The sequence below is a fragment of the Staurois parvus genome, unplaced genomic scaffold (genome assembly GCF_062004578.1).
Source record: "Staurois parvus isolate SC_StPar_1 unplaced genomic scaffold, SC_StPar_1.0 ptg000244l, whole genome shotgun sequence".
Taxonomy (NCBI): domain Eukaryota; kingdom Metazoa; phylum Chordata; class Amphibia; order Anura; family Ranidae; genus Staurois; species Staurois parvus.
In genome coordinates this window covers 2,329,720-2,350,759 of record NW_028318040.1, presented here as the reverse complement: position 1 = coordinate 2,350,759, position 21,040 = coordinate 2,329,720, and the positions used below count along the sequence as shown (strand labels likewise).

Here is a 21,040-nt window from a genome sequence, read left to right as displayed (position 1 = left end):
ACAGCTTTTCACGTTCTGGTCACCTTCATTACCGCTCTGCATGTTCTGGTCACCTTCATTACCATTCTGCACTTTCTTTTTAACAACATGCTTGCTCTGCACATTCTTGTCTCCCTCATTACCGCTCTGCACATTCTGGTAACTTCATTACCACTCTGCATGTTCTTGTCACCTTCATTAGCGCTCTGCACATTCTGGTCACATTCATTACCGCGCTGCACGTTCTGGTCACCTTCATTACCGCTCTGCACATTCTGGTCACCTTCATCACCGCTCTGCATGTTCTTGTCACCTTCATTACTGCTCTGCTCACCTTCATTACCACTCTGCACGTTCTGGTCACTTTCATTACCACTCTGCATGTTCTTGTCACCTTCATTACTGCTCTACAGATTCTGGTCACCTTCATTACTGCTCTGCACGTTCTGGTCACCTTCATTACTGCTCTGCATGTTCTGGTCACCTTCATTACCACTCTGCACTTTATTTTCAACAACATGCTTGCTCTTCACATTCTTGTCCCCTTCATTACTGCTCCGTACTTTCTTCCTACCACCATGCTTGCTCTGAATTTTCTTTGGAGCTATATTGGATGTCGGTACATTATGTGCTAAAAAACACACTAAAAAACTTTGTAGAAAGTGTGCACAGGGATGAACAGTACAGTACTGTACAGTAAGTGCTACAAAGCACACCAAAAAGCTTCACTTTTAGTGTTTGTCTGTGACTACAATGTCACCTACAGGAAGCCAGGACCACGTGTCAGAGCAGGGGAGATGGCCGCAGCTTGTGTTCGGCAACCGAAGTGGAGTTCGCAAACCGAAGCAAATTGTTGCGAACTCTTCTGTTCGTGAACCGAGTTGTTCGTGAACAGAAGCATTCATGAACCGAGGTATCACTGTACATGCTGTAGAACACCTCATAATATGGATGGATGATACTTAGTCCTCATGCACACTGGGCATTTTAAAAATGTCAGTAGTGTTAGCTGTATAAAGTCACGTTAAAAACGCAAGTTTTTCCGCAGTTTTTAGCATTTTTGCATTAGCGTTTAGCCGCGTTTTTCTGCATTTGTGTTTTTTAGTATTGTTTTACACACAAAAAATAAATGACATTTTGGCTGTTTGCTGCATTTTACCGCATTTTGCCTCATTTACCAGCGTTAGAGTGTTTGTACAGCAAAAAAACTCCTCTAGAAACCCACTAGTTCTGGTTTTTTTTCCAGCCAAAAAGACACCCCTGCCAAAGAACGCTGATTAAAGCCTATGGGGTAGATTTACTAAAACTGGTTCACTTAGAATCTGGTGCACCTGTGCATGGTAGCCAATCTGCTTCTAACCTCAGCTTGTTCAATTAAGCTTTGCCAATAAAACCTGGAAGCTGATTGGTTTCATTGCAGAAGTGTACCTAACTTTGCACTCTCCAGCTTTAGTAAATAAACCCCTATGTGTGCATGGACACATAGGATAAAATGCTGGGGGGAGTTAATGGCTATAGAAAAAAAGTCAAAAGCCAAAAACAGCAGCTGTAAAAACGTCCAGTGTGCATGAGGACTTATAATTACATTGATTTATTTGAGGAACAACATGGTTTACACTGATGGTTGAGAATGAAAACATCCATTGTTGAATGTATTTCGAAGGTCTAAATATTTGCTTAGAGTTTGCAGTTGATGTGACTTCAACTGAAATGGGAGTTTGACTGCTTACTACATTATTTCTTTGCTATTTTCCTTTGACTGGTATAGGTTAGTGCATTGGGTTGGTTTACAATCATTTATTTATCTCCAGGTGAGTGAAAGGTTTTTTTCTGTTCATGTTTGCCATGTTTGAAAGCAATATTGCTGTTTGCTTACCCTTTGTAAGTTTTCATCCAGTGCACAGAGCTTACTTTTACTGAACAGGCAGCATCTGGAGACACCATGTGGCAGTAACCAATATAATAACCTGGAAGATTATGCTGACAAACACTCCCAAAATATTTGGAAAAAGACTCACCACTGAATTTTTGCCATTGCTGGCCTCTCCTTGTAAATAGGCTAGAAGTTTGGCTGTGGCGATGTCCTGGTGCTTTAACGCTCAAAGTTCCAGAGGATGGATTGAATCCAGAGGGTCAGATAACAACCAGAAAACTAGCATTTTCAGAAGGTACCCAGCAATGGCAGCCCCCTATTATATTTTTCTTCTGTCAGGCCACTTTATAGACTAAAAGAACTAACTCTCCAGTGCCTCAGAGGGGTCAATACCAGGAAGAAACCAGGGAATCAGATATATTAATGGCCTTGGAGTAAAATCTTGGTGATGCAGCCCTCCTCAGACTGGTAGATCAATCCAAAATTGGAAAAAGAAGCACACATGTGGCACAAACACCTAGCGCATTATACAAGGTTTATTTAAAATTGTAGAAACAGAAAACATACTCACAAAATGAGTTTCATATAAAAGCCTATAAAACCACTGGGATGGCCCAACGTAATAGCAGAGTGTCCAACTGGTGGTGTGGTCAGCCTGCTGACGTGTTTCAGGGACGTGTCCCCTTCCTCAGAGCTGGACTGAGGAAGGGGACATGTCCCTGAAATGTGTCCCTGAAAGTCGACCTCAAAACTGACCCCCATATATCATGGAGATGAGGAGAGGGGGGAGGCATTCAGTAGGCCTAATAAACTTCCTGTCATAGGATGGCAATGCTGCTTCTCCATAATATGGTACATCAGGGGTGCTCAACCTTTTTGAAGTGTGAGGGCCACTTAAATGATTTGGTATCTGGTCTCGGACCACAATGAAATAAAATGATTCTGAATTTTTTTTTTTAATTTTAAGCATAATGAACATTTTCCTCTGGAAGCTGCTGAATGCTAGCATAGGAGGAGAATGAGAGGAGGAGAAGCTGGCCACCACTGCCCCTCCCATCCAAGCACAAAACAGAATGTTACAGGGAGGCCAAATGGACCCCCTGGAGCATGGGATGGGTTCGCCATTGCGACCCTTGATGCTACACCTGTGGTTGGGGGTGTATGGTGTGCCATGTCCTGAACCCCCTATAAGGCTGCTTTCACACTGATGCACTGCAGTTTACCTGCACCACCGGTACACCTATGGGTTAGCTGCCATAGACTTCTATTGTATTCTGTAAGCTGCAATAAATTACATTTTGTTGTTGAGTTTGAACACATTTTAACATGACTCCTAGCTGTTGAAAGCAAATTCATGATGGGCTACGCTTACTTATACATCTCCAATATTTATCCAATGTCTGTTTTTATATAGCCCTTTACACTATGTAATAAATAGAATCTTTTGTCTAAGATATCCATGCAGTTTTCCCATTATAAACTATTTCAAAGTCTGTTTTTTTATTCTATATTTTTATTATTCTATAGTTCAGATGTACAGCAATGCTAAGACAGTAAAGATAATAGATGTGTCTCTTGTTTGATGTCTAACATTTTAATTTTAAGCCAAGCTCTGTGTAGTGTGTGTAAGCCATATCTTCATTCTGACCAATTAGGGGTAAACCGAACCTACTGGACATGGGGTCCCTGATGATTAAACCTATCCAGCGAGTGATGAAATATCCCTTGTTGCTATGTGAGCTGCTGAACTCCACTCCCCAGTGTCATCCAGACTTCAAGACACTACAGGATGCATTTACAGCTATCAAAGACGTTAATGGCAACATAAACGAGCTGAAGAGGAGGAAAGACTTAGGTACAGTAACACATCCCACACTGGCATAAACAATATGTGTATACAGTCTCATTAGACAAAATACATTTCAACAAAATGTTATTGCAATACAGCTATAACCCGTTGACCTTGTACATTTTATTCATGAATTATCTATATTTAAAACAAAGGGCAGACAATGGAGTAGGGAACATTTTTAATGGTTGGTATTGACAGACTATAGATTGGTGAAATATAATGTATGCTAAGTACATTGCTCAAAAAAATTAAATGAACACTTTGAAAACACATCAGATCTCAATTTAAAAAAATATCTTGCTGGATATCTATACTGATATGGACTGGTTAAACTGTTCGGAACGTAAGGATGCCCCATTGTTTCATGAAAATGATCAACCTACAGAGGACTGAATTCAAAGACAAAAATCAAAGTGAAAAAATGATGTAGCAGCCTAGTCCATTTTGCTGAAATTTAATTGTAGCAACTCAAAATGGTACTCAGTAGTTTGTATGGCCCCTACGTGCTTGTATGCATGCCTGACAACATCGGGCCATGCTCCTAATGAGACGACAGATGGTGTCCTGGTGTATTTCCTCCCAGATCTGGACCAGGGCATCACTGAGCTCCTGGCCAGTCTGAGGTGCAGCCTGGCAGCGTAGGATGGACTGAAAAATGATATCTCAGAGGTATTCTATTGGATTTAGGTCAGGCGAGCGTGGAGGCCTTTCAATGGTATCAATTCCTTCATTCTCCAGGAACTGCCTGCATACTCACACCACATGAGGCCGGGGATTGTTGTGCACCAGGAGGAACCCAGGACCCACTGCACCAGCATAGTGTCTGACAATGGGTCCAATGATTTTATCCCAATACCTAATGGCAGTCAGGGTGCCATTGTGTAGCCTGTAGAGGTCTGTGCATCCCTCCATGGATATGCCTCCCCAGACCATCAATGACTCACCACCAAAAGGGCCATGCTGAACGATATTACAGGCAGCATAACAATTTCAATGGCTTCTCCAGACCCCTTCACGTCTGTCACATGTGCTCAGGGTGAACCTACTCTCATCTGTGAAAAGCAGAGGACGCCAGTGGCGGACCTGTCAATTCTGGTGTTCAATGGCAAATGCCAATCGAGCTCTATGGTGGCGGGCAGTGAGCACAGGGCCCACTAGAAGATGCCTGGCCCTCAGGCCACCCTCATGAGGACTGTTTCTGATTGTTTGGTCAGAGACATTCACACCAGTGGCCTGCTGGATGTCATTTTGTAGGGCTCTGGCAGCGCTCATCCTGTTCCTCCTTGCACAAAGGAGCAGATACTGTTCCTGCTGATGGGTTAAGGACCTGTCCAGCTCTCCTAGAGTAACTACCTAGCCAAATGAAAAACTAGTGAAAAACAGTCAGAAAAAGAAGAGTAGGGAAAAAATATCAGTGACCTTTGCCTGTGAAACCATTCCTGTTTTGGGGATCGTCTCATTGTTGCCCATCTAGTGCACCTGTTGTTAATGTAATTAACACCAAAGCAGCTGAAACTGATTGACTCCCTCTGCTACTTAACTGACCAGATCAATATCCCAGGAGTTTAATTGACTTGATGCTATACTGTGATTAAAAAGTGTTCCTTTAATTTTTGTGAGCAGTGTATTTCACAGTCAATTGTAGATGGAAGTAGACAGTTGAAGATAGACCTCCATTGTAACCTGAAACATTTAAATATTTCCAGTTGGATACTTTAACGTATCTATGTAGACATCATGGAACAAAATAGAGAATACATGTAGGGTTACCTTCTTGACATCCGCTGGTTTTGGGTCCTCCTTTATTTTCTGCACAGCCAGGCAACACGCATTTTTTACTTGTCTGCAGACACAAGAAACAGTCCATGGGCTTGGTTTTTAAGTTTTATTAGGGAATGTAACTTGGATAGGGTAAAAGGGGTTATGGGATGCCCAACTTGATTGCAGAATAAAAATAGAATAACAATTTCCTTCTCTAGAAAATACTATAAAAATGACAGATGGATGACTGTGTTCCAATGGAACCATGGCAGTCTTTAGCAAAGTGGTAGCTTGCAGGCGCACTGAGTCCCCTTGAATGTATTTTTAGCAAAGTCCCAACTTGTAGGAGCTCTTAGTCCCCTAAGTGAACAAAATACCAGCCCACCTGGCTACAGTATCTGATCCAGGACAAGGGATTGGGTAAACTATAAACTGTTCCCTGAAGACTTGCCAAAAACAGGCATCCAGCAGACTTCTCCAGAGGACTGCCAGAGGACTGACCTGTAGAGCCCTCCAGCCTGCTCTGAAGTAACTCACTATCTAAACCCAGGCTTCTAGCAAGCCTCTAACTACTCTCAACAAACTATGTATACCAGAGGGCACTACATACATATTTTTAAATCTATTTAGGTTATATATGATATTATATTTTGTGTAATGTTTTTGAGGAGCACTTGTAGCACCAGGGAAAATGGGAGGGAAGTAGGAACAATGCACAAAACCTGAACATTTTTGCGTTCTGGTAAATTGATATGAAGCTCTACCTCCTGATTAAACCCCTGCACCAAAACAGTGCATATGTTCATAAACCAAAAAGAATGTATATGTTAATACACCAAAAAAGAATGTATATGGACACAGACACAGCATGAGGTTGCTGTCCAGTAGTTTGGTTGTGGAAATGTCCCTGATGTTCTGGGGTGCGTAATAATGAAAGTAGTGGAGGCACACAGGAGGAATACACCATACATATGATACTTTCAGTATTAAGTAAACCCTACATATCAACCTCCAATATCAGGTGTGTGACTAATTTTCATATGCAGTAGAAAGCAATGCTTATTCTTGAGAAAGAGCACCTATTTGCAGAGCTGTGGGTTACCAGTTCATTAGAAAGCAGTGACATCAAATGAAAGAGATAGAGGCACCACTCATAGAAATGACACATACTGTAAAAAGGTCAAAGTTGTGTTCTTAAAGGAAGCTGCATGAAAACCTCAAAAACGTTCTGCTGAAATGCCAAAATTATTTTAAACCAAAGCTGTCCCACACTCTATCACATGGCCATTTATAGGCATGAATAAACACCTGAATAATAAATCAACCCCTATGTGTAAACCGCTGATGACCTCACCCCCAAATACCATTATTTACTGATGTATAGTATACCAATGGTCACCCTCAGCCAGTAGCTCAAGGGCACATAAGGGTATCGACTAAGTCTGTTAGCAGATGCTGAGTAAAACACCTAATACCATTGGTTATTGGTGTATAGTATACCAATGATCACCCTCTAGCAGTAGCACAGGAGCACGCAAGAGTACCGACTAAGTTTGTTAGCAGATGCTGAGTAAAACACATAATATTTATGGTTATTGGTGTATAGTATACAAATGGTCACCCTCAACCAGTATTAGGGTGTTGACTATGTCTGTTGGTAGATGCTGAGTAAAACACCTAATACCATTGCTTATTGGTGTATAGTACATGGATGGTCACCCTCACAAAATAGCACAGTGGCACATAAGGGGACCAACTAAGTCTGTTAGCAGATGCTGAGTAAAACATCTAAATACAATTGGTTACTGGTGTAATGTATACCAATGGTCACTTGCAACCAGTAGCTCGGGAGACACCTAAGTCTGGTGATTAGTCTGTTATTAGATGCTGATTCTTTATGTGTAAAACCAAGAAGGGTTGAAAAATTGACATTATTTTCATTATTGTTAATATCTTTTCTCACCAGATATCACTGAATGTTTTTTTTAACTGTTTTTATATTTCTAATGTCATTTGCCACAGTTGATTTCATTTAACAAGCTGTAAAATGTGGGAGATCACTGTTTTGTAATATTTTTTAAGGACAGTTCTTTATAACTTATTCTCCAGAGTTGGGATACACATTATAGTTTCACAAAAGATATATTTTTAATTCCTAGTTCTCTAGCTCACTCTCAAAGTTTGCAGCCCCTAAGTGGTCCCACAGCTGACGGTCTTTGATTACCAATTGATTAATCATCATCTGTGTTTCCTGGGTCATATTTTTGACAGGGATGTCAATATAACATTACAGAAAGGGTTTGCCCTTTAACATCAGTCTGGTGATATTTGATGCCTTTTGATATTTGCTATACTTCCAGTGCTGAAGTACAGGAGGGTAGATGAAGAGGAATCGCTGAAAGACAAACTTTCCAAGCTCAGTATTCACTCAATTACCAAGAAATCTAAGAGAGTGACCAGTCACTTGAAGATACTGACTGGAGGAGAACAGGTAAGCTGAGCTATCTGGAAGGATTCCATGTATCATATTTGACACAAGTTGAACCACTGGACTGCAAAAGACCAAATTTACATTTCTTGACTTTACCCTGGCTTGCATTGACTGTGTTTCCTGCATTTTAACTATGAATAGTAGACATGTCCATGTGTTTCCTACATATTATGATCTGTATGGACAATGCTTTCAGTACACAGCCCTGAGTGGTCAAGCAGGTGAAATATAGAGCGCCAGTTTGGTGATGTTGCCTTGTGGACAGTTTTGAAATAGTGACATTTTTAGCTCACCTAAAAACCCACTTAAAGAGGATCTTTACTTTCAAATTTAAGTTCCTTCCTATCCACTCCTCCTCCCCTCCTCTACACACAGAGTGCACTTTTTTTTTAGTGTGAAAACTTCAGGCTCGTCCCCTCATGCACATCAGTAGCCTAAGCTTGCTGGCCTCCTGGGATATGCTCATCATGTATTCCAGGAGGCATAGTCCTTCATTGAGAAAGGAGGGGGACAGACCTAGCAGTGCATCATTGTGAGGCCCGGAAGCTGAACCTGGAGGAGCCAGCGGGCATCATGATGACATCACATAGAAAGATCGCAAATGTCACATACCTGAGAGGAGACTGAACTGATGAGGTCGGCCTCTCTTGTATCTCCAGCCCAGGTCCCACTGAAAGTGGAACAGAGGGTGCCTAGGGACAGGAGGAACACAAGTGCCAGCAGATGTTGATAGGAGATCTTGCAGCAGGAGATACAGTCCCAAGGATACTGGTGAACCATCAGGTCAGAAACAGCAGCCATGCTCAGTATTCCAGCTGAGGTTAAAGGGGCACTCCACTTGTGCTGCAGGCCCAAGACATGTGCCTTTCAGAGCTTTCAGCAGACTGGCAGCTGGAACACTCAGTGTGGTGCAGAGCTACAACAGCAGACAGCTGAGCAGGTACTCAAACAGGTTGGGAAGCCAAGATCGGAGACAGAAGCAAGGTCACTGGATTAGCCAGAACCATCAACAGGTGGGCAGCAAGGTACCAAATCATAAGCAGAGCCGAAGTCAGGAACAAACTGGGTCAGGAACTGGTGACAAGTCAAGAGCAGAATTTGAGGTCAGGTCAGGAACAAGCCAGGTCAATAACAAGGGAACACACTGGAAGAACGCAGGGCAAAGGGAACAGCTGAAGACCAGTCAGCACTAACAGTGAGCAAGAGCATCCCTTAAATAGCCCATTTTGTGCCAGAAACTGTGGGCACACTCCCACACACATGTGTGTGTGCTCCTTGCTATGCGCATGAGCGAGCCTGTGCTAATTTCTATTAGCTTTGCACTTATGCACATTTCTGTGAGCAATGCTATGCGCATATCAATGCTCCAGTCGTGGGATTCCTTTAGAGCTTCTCACTAGAATTCCCTGACAGCAACGCAAGACCAAGGAGGACCAGAATTCTGAGAGGATTCTGCAGGACACCACTGGATCCACTGGGCAGATGTGTATCTGAAATACACATGCACGACAAAGGTCGGATTGGTTTGAAAAAAAAATGGGGTTGGGAGGGCAAAGATCCACTTTAAATCTTGGCTCTTACCAAGGAAGGTTATGTGCCATTTTAACATCTGCCCTAGTAATAAGCTCAAGTCCAACTATTTCTTCTGATATGGGCAGTTTATCCACTGTTTCCTCAGGTGCTGTAACAGCAAGAGAAATTTTGAAAGAACAGTATATGAGTTCTACAACCTAAGCCTAAATCTCACCTACATCATCACAGGAACAGAACTTCATCTATATAACTTCACCTATAAGTCATACCCAAAGTTACTGTCCAGGGTTTTGTCTCCATAGAGCTGATTGCACCCCCTATATTATGCCAGCCAGTATACTGCAATACTTTTCGATTATTAACACTCTTGTATTTTGGAATGCATTGTAGGTGAAAGACCAAATATTTAACAAGGAAGAAAAAGTATTCAGAAATTTGGAGAAGACTGTTAGATTCTGTGTGAAGAACATTTCTTGCACCCTACAGCATATGCAGGTAAGTTTTTATGTAAGGACTGTTTCCTCTGCATTAAATCTTGTTTCTATTGTCTGAATATACTATTTTATGAGGTTACTGGAATATACGATTTTCAATTCACACAGCACCATATATATTAATTTATTTATGAATAAACTAAAAAAAAGATATGGATTAGAGATTCATTGTTAAATACCTACACAAAGTAAGCATATTTTTAAAAGAAGAGTGTGTTTTCTATAGACAAAGGTATAGAATTACTAAAACTGGTGAACTCAGAATCTGGTGCAGTTGTACATGGTAGCCAATCAGCTTGTTCAATTAAGCTTTGCAATAAAACCTGAAAACTGACAGGTTTCTATGCAGAGCTGCACCAGATTTTGCACTCTCCAGCCTTAGTAAATAACCCCCATAGCGTTGCAATAATTTGCTACAGTCTAATGTTCAAGTACAAATATAAACGTTTTCAAAAGTTCAAACCACAGACCAAAAGGCAAACCACAGAAACAAACAAAACCCAGTCCCCCGAAAGGTGCAGTCAAACATGAAAATGCAAAAACAACAAAATGCACAAATATTACCTGTGCCATGTGCAGCTCAGGAAAGACAGGGGGAGATTGGAGAACTCAATGCATGGCTAAAGACCTGGTGTAAGAGAGAAGGATTTGGGTTTCTGGAGCACTGGGCTGACTTTTCATTGGGGTGCAACCTATATGCTAGAGATGGTTTGCACCTAAATGGAAGGGGGTCTGCTGTGCTAGGGGAGAGGTTTATGGGAAGGCTGGAGGAGTATTTAAACTAGAATCGAGGGGGGAGGGAGAATTAGATTATAACAGGTAGACAGATCAGACAGGGGTCAGTACTTATTGGTGGGTGAAATGGGGAAAAATGGGGGGAAGGCTATGGCAGATGATAAGAAGGTTCCCGTGTTACAAACAACTAGTGGAATTGGTACCATTTGTATGAAAATAAAAAATATGTAAAATATGTGTTAACAAGGTGTCAATGAATTAAAGTGTTTGTTCATCAATGCCAGATGTCTGCCAAGTAAAATAGGTGAGTTAGAAGCTTTGGTGCATGAAGAGAACTATGATTTAATTGGTATTGCTGAATCTTGGCTTTGTTCTTCACATGACTGGGCAATTAATATTCCTGGCTATGTTCTCTTTCGGAGAGACAGGGTAAATAGAAAGGTGGTGGTGTCTATCTCTATGTGAGAAGTGATCTCAGAGCGAGTGTGAAAGAGGATCTAGTTGATGGAGAGTGTGATGAGGCTGAAGTATTATGAGTGGAACTGCACATGTGGGTGTGTACTACAAAGGTAATCATTGGAGTTTTGTTATAGGTCTACCAGTGTCAATGAGGAGGTGGAGACTCAGTTCCTTGCACAGATCGAAAGGGCTGCAAGGGCTAGGACAATGATAATAATGGGGGATTTTAACTACCCAGAAATTGACTGGAGTAATGGTAGTGCAGGAGCAGTTAAAGGGCAAAAATGTTTAAACCTACTACAGGACAATTTTATGGTACAGTTCATAGAGGCTTCAACTAGGAATGATGCTCTGCTGGACCTGGTAATCTCAAACCATGCAAAGCTTATTACAAATGTCCATATAAAAGAACATCTGGGTAGCAGTGACCATAACATGATTTCATTTATTGTTAGCTGTAAACAGCAAGCACATATGGGAAAAATAAAAACGCTCAGTTTTAAGAGAGCTAATTTTCCAAGGCTGAGAGCTGCTCTCCAAGACTTAGACTGGGAGGGACCTTAAAGAATTCAGCTCTGTCATTTCAAAGCCATCATTTCTAATTTTTAGGGACTCTTTAATGACTTATGGCATAGTATCATTGGATTGGTGTAAGGCCAATGTGGTGCCAATATTTAAAATGGGGTCAAAATCTTTACCAAGTAATTACAGACCTGTTAGTTTAACTTCTATAGTTGGAAAGATACTGGAGAGCTTAATAAAATACCACATAGATGAGTTCTTGCTGGAAAAAAATATTTTAAGCAACAGACAGCATGGATTCATGAAAGACAGAAGTTGTCAAACAAATCTGATTTCTTTTTATGTGGAGGTGAGCAAAGCCTTGGACAGAGGGATGGTGGGGGACATGGTATACTTGGATTTTGCAAAAGCGTTTGACACAGTTCTCCACACATGGCTAATGTGTAAGGAAAAGTCTACAGGCTTGGAAAAATCTGTATGTAAATTGATAGAAAACTGGCTAAAAGATTGTATTCAGAGAGTAGTGGTTAATGATTCATACTCTGAATGGTCTAGGGTTGTCAGTGGTGTACCCCAAGATTCAGATATAGGGTCTGGGATTACAAATCCCATTTCAGTCCTGCAGATGACACCAAGCTGTGCAGTGGAATAACGTCCTTACAGGATGTCTCCAATTTACAAGCTGACCTCAATGCACTGTTTAATTGGGCAACTATGTGGCAAATGAGGTTTAATGATGATAAATGTAAGGTTATGGTTATGCTCTTGGGTGCTAAGAATATGCTTGCATCATACATACTAGGGGGGTACAACTGGGGGAATCAATGGTGAAGAAGGATCTGGGAGTAGATCATAAGCTTAATAATAAAGCATGCAATGCCAAGTTTCTAAAGTGAGAACATTTCCTTTCTTGCATTAAAAGAGGTATAGACTCCAGAGAGAGAGATATCATATTACCCCTGTACAAATCATTAGTAACACCTCATCTGGAATATGCAGTTCAGTTTTGGGCACCAATTCACAAAAAGAACATTGGGGAACTGGAAAAAGTACAGAGAAGGGCAACCAAACTGATAAGAGGCATGGAGGAGATCAGCTATGAGGAAAGATTAGAAGAACTGAATTTATTTTCTCTTCAGAAGAGGAGATTAAGAGGGGATATGATCAACATGTATAAATACATCAGTGGTTCATATAGTGAACATATAGAGCTATTCACCCTGAGGTCATCACAGAGGACAAGGGGACACTCTTTATGTGTGGAGGAAAATAAATTTAATCTCCACACATGGAAAGGTTTCTTCACAGTAAGAGCTGTGAAAATGTGGAATAGACTCCCTCAAGAGTTGGTTCTGGCCAGCTCAGTGGATTGCTTTAAATAAGGCCTGGATTCTTTCTTTGATACACAGAATATAACTGGATACTAACATTTATAGGTAAAGTTGATCCAGGGAAAATCCGATTGCCTCTCAGGTGATCAGGAAGGAATTGTTTTCCCTGCAGGTGCAAATTGGATCATGCTTTGCTGGGTTTTTCTTGCCTTTTTCTGGATCAACTGTGGTTATAGGATTATAACTTTTTTGTTTCTATGGTTGAACTGGATGGACTTTTGTCTTTTTTCAGCCAGACTATGTAACTATGTACCCATGTAGACCAGAGGTTTCCAACCTTTTGAGTTTCCTGGGCCACAGTGGAAGAAGAGGAATTGTCCTAGGCCAAACATAAAATACACTAACAATAAGGATAGCTGATGAGCAGAAAAAGTGGGGCAGACCAAAAGTTAAGGATCACTGATACAGATATTGTACCTATTTTGGTAATAAAACTTCATTTTTTGTAATATTTTTTATTAAAAAGTAAAAGAGGGCAATATAAAACTAGTGCGATATTTGACAAACAAAGTTTTTAACAAAGTAACGCATCATTATCTGATTAGATGAATGTAGTTGCAATACTCATCAAATACTTTGGTTCTAATTTCGCTTTTTGTGAGTTTCATCCTTGAAAATAGTTGCTGACAAATATAGGTGCTGCTGAAAACTGATAGAATGAATAAGGCATGATTGTGAAGAGTGGGAAGTTTTCTTTGGGAAGATAAAACTTATAAAAGTCCAGTAAAGAGACACTGTCAAGTTTTTCTTTGGCCGCATGTGTTCACTAAATGTAAATGCATGCTTATGAAAATTCCTTCCCCCCCAAAAAAAATTCTCATTTTTAAGTTTACAAAGTTGTGTTGAGCCACATTCAAAGCCATTTTGAACCCTGAGTTGGACACCCCTGATGTACAGTGAGGAACAGAAGTATTTGAACACCCTGCAATTTTGCAAGTTCTCCCACTTAGAAATCATGGAAGGGTCTGAAATTCACCTTGTAGGTACATTCCCACTCTGAGAGACAGAATTTAAAAAAAAAATTCAAGAAATTACATTGTATGACTTTTAAAGAATTTATTTGTCTTGCAATGCTGAACATAAGTATTTGAACACCTGAGAAAATCAGTGTTAATATTTGGTACAGAAGCCTTTGTTTGCAATTACAGAGGTCAAACATTTCCTGTAGTTCTTGACCAGGTTTGCACACACTGCAACAGGGATTTTGGCCCACTCCTCCACACAGATCTCCTCTAGATCTGTCAGGTTTCGGGGCTGTCGCTGAGCAACACGGAGTTTCAGCTCCCTCCAAAGATGTTCTATTGGATTTAAGGCTGGAGACTGGCTAGGCCACTCCAGAACCTTGATATGCTTCTTACGGAGCCACTCCTTGGTTATCCTGGCTGTGTGCTTCGGGTCGTTGTCATGTTGGAAGACCCAGCCACGACCCATCTTCAATGCTCTGACTGAGGGAAGGAGGTTGTTGCTCAAAATCTCACAATAAATGGCCCCATTCATCCTCTCCTTAATACAGTGCAGTCGTCCTGTCCCCTTCGCAAAAAAGCACCCCCAAAGCATGATGTTACCATCCCCATGCTTCACAGTAGGGATGGTGTTCTTGGGATGCAACTCATCCTTCATTTTCCTCCAAACACGACGAGTGAAGTTTAGACCAAAAACTTCTATTTTGGTCTCATCTGACCACATGACTTTTTCCCATGCCTCCTCTGGACCATCCAGATGGTCATTGGCAAACTTCAGACGGGCCTGGACATGTGATGACTTGAGCAGGGGAACCTTCCGTACAATGCATGATTTGAAGTGGGAGAACTTGCAAAATCGCAGGGTGTTCAAATACTTCTGTTCCTCACTGTATGTAGACAGTGATAAAAGGAAATATTTTATATTGGATACTACAGCGTTCTTGTTAGTAATAATTTGGGGCATAATTAGGACCCATTCACGCCAGACCACACTGTGCTACAATGCACAGATTATGGTGCGTGGAGGCACTTTGCAGATGTGACAGTCCTGTGTAAGCTGCATTAGACATGGCTCACATTCTGTTATTGCAGTTTTACACCACCTTACTGAATATGCCTGATAATGAGAAAATGCAATCCGCATGGGTTCATCCAAAACTACGTAATCTTTGTTTGGGTTAACATGAAATTAAAGTAAACATAAAATCAGCCAATTGAGTACCCTAGGAGTTCTGTAACCTTGGGCATTTTGGTATGAACATGGTGCCATGGTGCTGCGGATATCAGCTTGCATAGTTGAGAACTAATAGTGAGGTGCAGGAGCAGACTCTCAACCACAGAAGCTGATTGAGACTAACACTACTGAATTTGGAACATAAAAACAAAAAACAAATAAAAAAAATAATGGTTAGATACCACATGGATCTGCCTGCAATTACATACCAGTGATGCTTTCATAAGAAGTGAATGACTTTATCAATATTTGTATCTTATAGGATGCATTACCTTTGGCTGGCCTTAACGTTGAGGAATTACAGGACATACTGCACGATGAATCCCAGGAAAAGCATCAAGACCTAAACTTGCAGAGCAGTCTGGGAGTACAGTATGAGCAGCTGGTGAGTCTAACATAAATTTGTGGGAAAAAAGTGTTTTCACACAGGTGATAGATGCAGTGCAGGCATTAAAATTTCATTGTTGGCACATTAGGTACATTCCTGTGGAGCAATATACATGAATGAGTCCTCAGAGTGAAACGCGTGCAGGAAATGCAGTCCACATTCATTTCAGCTAATATTCAGCTGTGTGCTTGAGCATACTTATCTATTCTGTTCAGTAGAGGGAACTGAATTCTGGAGCTCATATAGAATGTTTCTTTTCTGTGTGCAATAGGCTTTACTTTGTTGGTTTCATTTTTTTTTTGTTTTCGTTTTAGGACTTAATATATGTAAAGCTGTAATCTGTGTAGATTAAAAAAACCTAATTTATTCAGGTTTCCATTCCTGAAAATATTTTGTCTAAAAGTGTATTTTAGAAAATTTCTAATGGAAGCACATGAATTTTAATTAATATTAGTCTCTTGCAATCCCCTGTACAGCAGAGCTTGAAGTGGAAAAGGAAGAAGCAGCACGAGTCTGTGCTGCATTGCTTATGTGCTTGTAAGGGGTAGTCCGGTGGTCCTTCCTTGTGGCATCTTTACTTGTGCTGCTTCCATCAATGCCCCAGGGCAGGGCAGAGGCCACTCGACCTTAAGGTGTACCTCCAACTTTAGAAATGTCCGGGCACCGTGTACACTTGAACAACAAACTATCTTCCAGTTAACTTTCTCATTCCCGTGTTCATGGACACCTTCACTGTAGACTGTTCCATTTAGGAGGGACACACTGAGCCTGTGCCCACTCCACCTTTCCAGCGTACAGCCGCAACTTCACTCCCAGTAATGGAGCAGGGCCCATGTGCCTTGTGCAGGCTCCATGGATGCACTCACTTAACTCTTGCTCTTCCATACCTAAAGAACAGGATGGAGACCTCTGAGCACTGATCCACTCCCATTGGGAGAAAATTCACCAGGGGAGATAATGCTGACAGCAACTCCCTCACTGCAAGAGGATGTCCTACCTATCACAGGTGCACACATCACAACATGTTGCTTGTTAGACTTACGTTACCCTGGGTAACCATTTTCTGTCTTTATACCCCAGTGTACTGTAACTCGACCCACATGTAGACTGAGTGCAGAATGTGTTGGTTACTTGCATACACCCCTTTATTAACTTCAGACCAGGCAAGAACAAAGTTCAAAAGCTTTACTGAAAACTCTCAGCATAACAGTTGGCTGCCCCAGCATACCTGCACAGTCTTTAATTGGCAGAGTTCAGGGCTGGTATCTTCAGGGCAGACTTCAGGTCCCAGCAGTCCTCCTACATTGGAGAAGGTTTCTAAAGCCAGGCAACCATTGTCAGGAACTCCAGATTGGGCATGAGAGAGGAACTAGCCAAGAGCTAAGAGCAAAACTCTTCTCCCTCCTAGCGGATGATTGCTGGCTGGATGGAGTACATCTGCGGCCATCAGCCTCTTCTCCATATGCGGCCGGAACTCTCTTGACAGAGCCTACCTCCTGACGTCATGAGCATGGGAGGGAGAGGGGGGAAGGTGCAGAGCCCAGCAGAAAGCCCGCAAACTGTAATAACGCCTTATCTTCCAGCTAGGGATGCCAGCCATCTCACTAACCAGAATTTCAACCTGCTTACATGCTTATAAAGGGACATTCTGAGTTACAGAAAAATGATCAATCTGTTGCTTCTCATTCACTGTCCCATGAAAGGACGGGGACAAAGAAAAGACCTAGTTGTATTACTTTACTTCAGTAAAGAAATCTTTCAAGATGGCTGTGCTGTCTGACAGGACTGTTTAAATCTCAGGACTGGGTGGACAAAAGGTGAGCTCGCAGAGCTGGAGTTGAGCTCCTGAACCCCGCAATCTGATTAGGATATAGGGATTGAGCACTTTGGATTTTATGCTGGACGGACAAAAAAAACCCAAATCCTTAAACAGTTCTCTTACAGTATTTATTTAGCTGCTTGTCTGGAGTTCAGCTTTAAAGGTGAGCATAAAACAATTTTATTTCTAACTATGTGAATATATATTACAATGAAGTTTATTTTGAATAATAGGGGTGAGCAGGGTTATTCTTTTCAATGGACTAAGCAAAATCTAGAAAGTAGATGACATGAATGGATCTCTCCAATGTTCATACTACATTATTGTGCGGTAGCTGGGCTAAGAAACTGCAAGCTTCAGGGACATGATTACTGTAGGATCACATGTTCATCTTGATGTTTTGAGCAGTATACAAACTTTAAAGTACAGTATATCTTTGTGGCCCATATGATTGTAGTCCAAAATAATTTTATGTACTTGGCACTTCATAGGGCTAGTTAAAGTCCCAGTAAATCTAAAACCAAGATTTCAGTTCCTTTGAGTATTTCTGCATTAAGCCACCCACTGCTTGGAACCATGCAAAACCAAAAAGGTTTCTAAGGGAGTAAACAATGTAGATGGCTGTTTCACATATACAGAGTGCCCGCCTGTTCAAAAAAGGTTTAACTTTCAGTCTGACACAGTAGACATATTATAAACCCAGCCACCCCATACTCTGTCAAACTTAGCCAGTACACCTCGACTAGCATCTAAGGCTTTATTGATTAAGGCTTTCCAGGCCGTAATAGTCGGGACAGTAGATTTTTTTCCATGAAAGGATAATAAGTTTCCTGGCATAGTAAAACAATAGGGTGAGGAGAGTATGAATCAATGTAATCCCAGAAAACAAATCTTCACAGAAGGGCGAATACTTATCGTCATAACTGACTGTACACATTGCATGACATTCAACAAAAAGTGTTGGATAGCTGTGCAATCCCAAAATATATGAACGAAGTCAGCATAAGGGGAGGTGCAAAATTTTAGCCGATTTAGCTGGTACATTCTGTGCAATAATTTATATTGAATGAGGTGATCTCTGGCAGACACAAATCTGGTATAATAGGAACCCCATACATCATGGATCACAGTTCATTCTGCACTGCTGTGACCCGTTTTCAGCCAACAGTGGACTAAAGCCCACTGACAGGTCATGCCACTCAACCGGTCCAGGCTCAGGAAAGATCCCAACTTTAAAGTTGGGATCTACCCAGATGCTTGGACTGGCAGCTGGCTCAGCCTCTCTGCAAGCCACTGGGAGCCTGAGCCAGCCACTCCTGCCCGCTCCACAGCCCGGCGCTCCAATGAGCACTGGAGGGGCAGAGCAGAGAGCTGGTGACTGACAGTCTTTGCTCTCTGTTAAGAGTGGAGAATTGAGTAATCAACAGTCTTTGATTGCTCGGTTCTCAGTCTTAGATTGGTGGGGGACAGATGCAGCATCGGACCAATGCTGCATACACCTAGGTGAGTATAATTTTTCTTTTTGCAACCTCATACTTCTCATTTGAAGGGTTGAAGAAATGAACACCAGTCACTTAAAGAAGTTTAACAGAATTTATTATAGGACCATAAACTCAGGTAGGCAGAGATTAGTGCACAGAATACTCAAAGAGATCAAAATGTAAATTCCATATCTCTACCCACAGTCAATACACAAGAAGGACCTTTAAGCCAAACCGGCACTCTGTGTTCTCCAGACTGTAAAGCAGTTTTAGGGCAGCACATGTACTGTCCCGGTCGTCTCAGACGAAGCTGGTCCTTCCCATTCAGCTCCGGTGACAGAGGAGCGGACACGATGCTCAGTCCAGGCCAGCAGCCAGCAGCCCAACCGGTGATTACTCCGAGCCTCACTCCCCGCCTCTCCCCACTGCGGCAGCCGTTGCCACCATACACCATGCGTGACGTCAGGAGGAAAGGCAGGGAGTGAGGCTCGGGGTGATTACCGGTTGTGCTGCTGGCCTGGACTGAGCATCATGTCCGCTCCTCTGTAACCGGGGCTGAATGGGAAGGACCAGCTTCGTCTGAGATGACCGGGACAGCGCTTCAAGGAGCGATTTGGCAGCCCCATTGATGAAGGGATCAGAATGTAAGCAGGCATCCTCACCTACTCATCCCTTAAAGGGACCTCTGGCTACCTGGATCTACTTTCTCTTCGCTGGGCTTATTTCTCCATTATCCTGAGGGAGGATTATCCACGCCCCTGACCAGACCCTTATCCACTAAGGAGACCTTTGATGTTACATTCAATGCGTACTCAAATTATGCATCTGGTGAGTGCGTAATTTTATCACACCGTTTGGAGCACCACCACTGGATTTTACGATCAATTTGCACCTTATACCCACATAGACTGTCACTCATACTGAACTTTTATTTAATATTACTATTATTATTACTATCTGCTATATATTGTTTTTATTGTGAGATATTTATCATACTTATATTTTGAGCGCTGCACTTCCCTATTTTGATGTTTATGATAAGGTTTTATTTTTGGTTGCCTTGAGTGTTCAGCTGCTGATTGGATAGCGCTCACTTTTATACTTTTCTATTCATTGCTCTTTTAACCAAAAATAAAAACATATTTTTAATAATGTTTTTATTGTTGTCTGTGCCTTCCTGTCGCAGTAATAATGGCAACTCCCATTTCTTGTATCAATTTGACAGGGACAGTAAGTGAAGACCTGACAGAAATTTTAACTCTTCCCCACTCTATCCAAAATTAAAATATAAGAATGAAGCTAGACTTTAATATATTCACTAGTGCTAACATTTCATTAACAAAAAAAACCTCCCAAAGTCTTTACTTCTTAAACATAAGGCTTTAAATCATAAAGCTAAATTAATTAAAGGATTGCATGGATTTCTAGATAGGCGTCTGAATTAATGAGTGTAATTATACAAAAAATTCCAAAAGAACATCAACCTGAAATTCAAAATGAAAGTGATTAAGACTGACCTATCCGCAGACAGATTTGCATGCATAACTGGTTTAATGACCATGTAACTATAAGATTACAGCAGCACAACACTCCATTCCATATTCTTCAGAAATGTTTTCATATTTATAGGATAAGGCAATTATGACATGGTTTGCCTTCCCAAAGCTCTAATCATGTCAGCTTGAATAGAGTCATATGACAGGTGCAAGTGACCGTTTAAATCTGGCTTTGATTGCTGTGTAACCAAGCAAGAGCAGTGAAGGAACTTTTAGAAATGTGTGTGGGGCTGAATTTATGTTCACTCAGGGTGTGAAAAATGAGCAGTATACAGAGTGTACAAGATTAAATTGTACCTGTCACCAGAGGAATATGGGGGCTGCCAAAGATTTCAATTTGAAAATGCTAGTTGCCTGACTGTTGATGGCTTCATTACTTCTGACTTACTGACCTGGAACAAGCACAAGTGAAAGAGATCGGTTAGAATTCCTTATTTCTTAGCTACGTCCTGGGTCTGTGATTTAAGAAGTAAGACAAGCTGAGCAAATCGAATTTTCAGAAAGAGAAGT

The 21,040-nt window shown here is 41.4% G+C and overlaps 1 protein-coding gene across 1 annotated transcript in view; it reads left to right on the top strand.

Moving 5' to 3' along the window:
* ARHGEF38 (Rho guanine nucleotide exchange factor 38) overlaps positions 1 to 21,040 on the top strand; it is a 119,359-nt gene that overhangs the window by 76,133 nt on the left and 22,186 nt on the right. The window contains exons 6-9 of the mRNA XM_089680583.1: positions 3,508 to 3,707; positions 7,826 to 7,956; positions 9,880 to 9,984; positions 15,549 to 15,671. Coding sequence (XP_089536709.1) covers positions 3,508 to 3,707; positions 7,826 to 7,956; positions 9,880 to 9,984; positions 15,549 to 15,671 — 559 coding nt within the window. The remainder of the gene's footprint in view (positions 1 to 3,507; positions 3,708 to 7,825; positions 7,957 to 9,879; positions 9,985 to 15,548; positions 15,672 to 21,040) is intronic.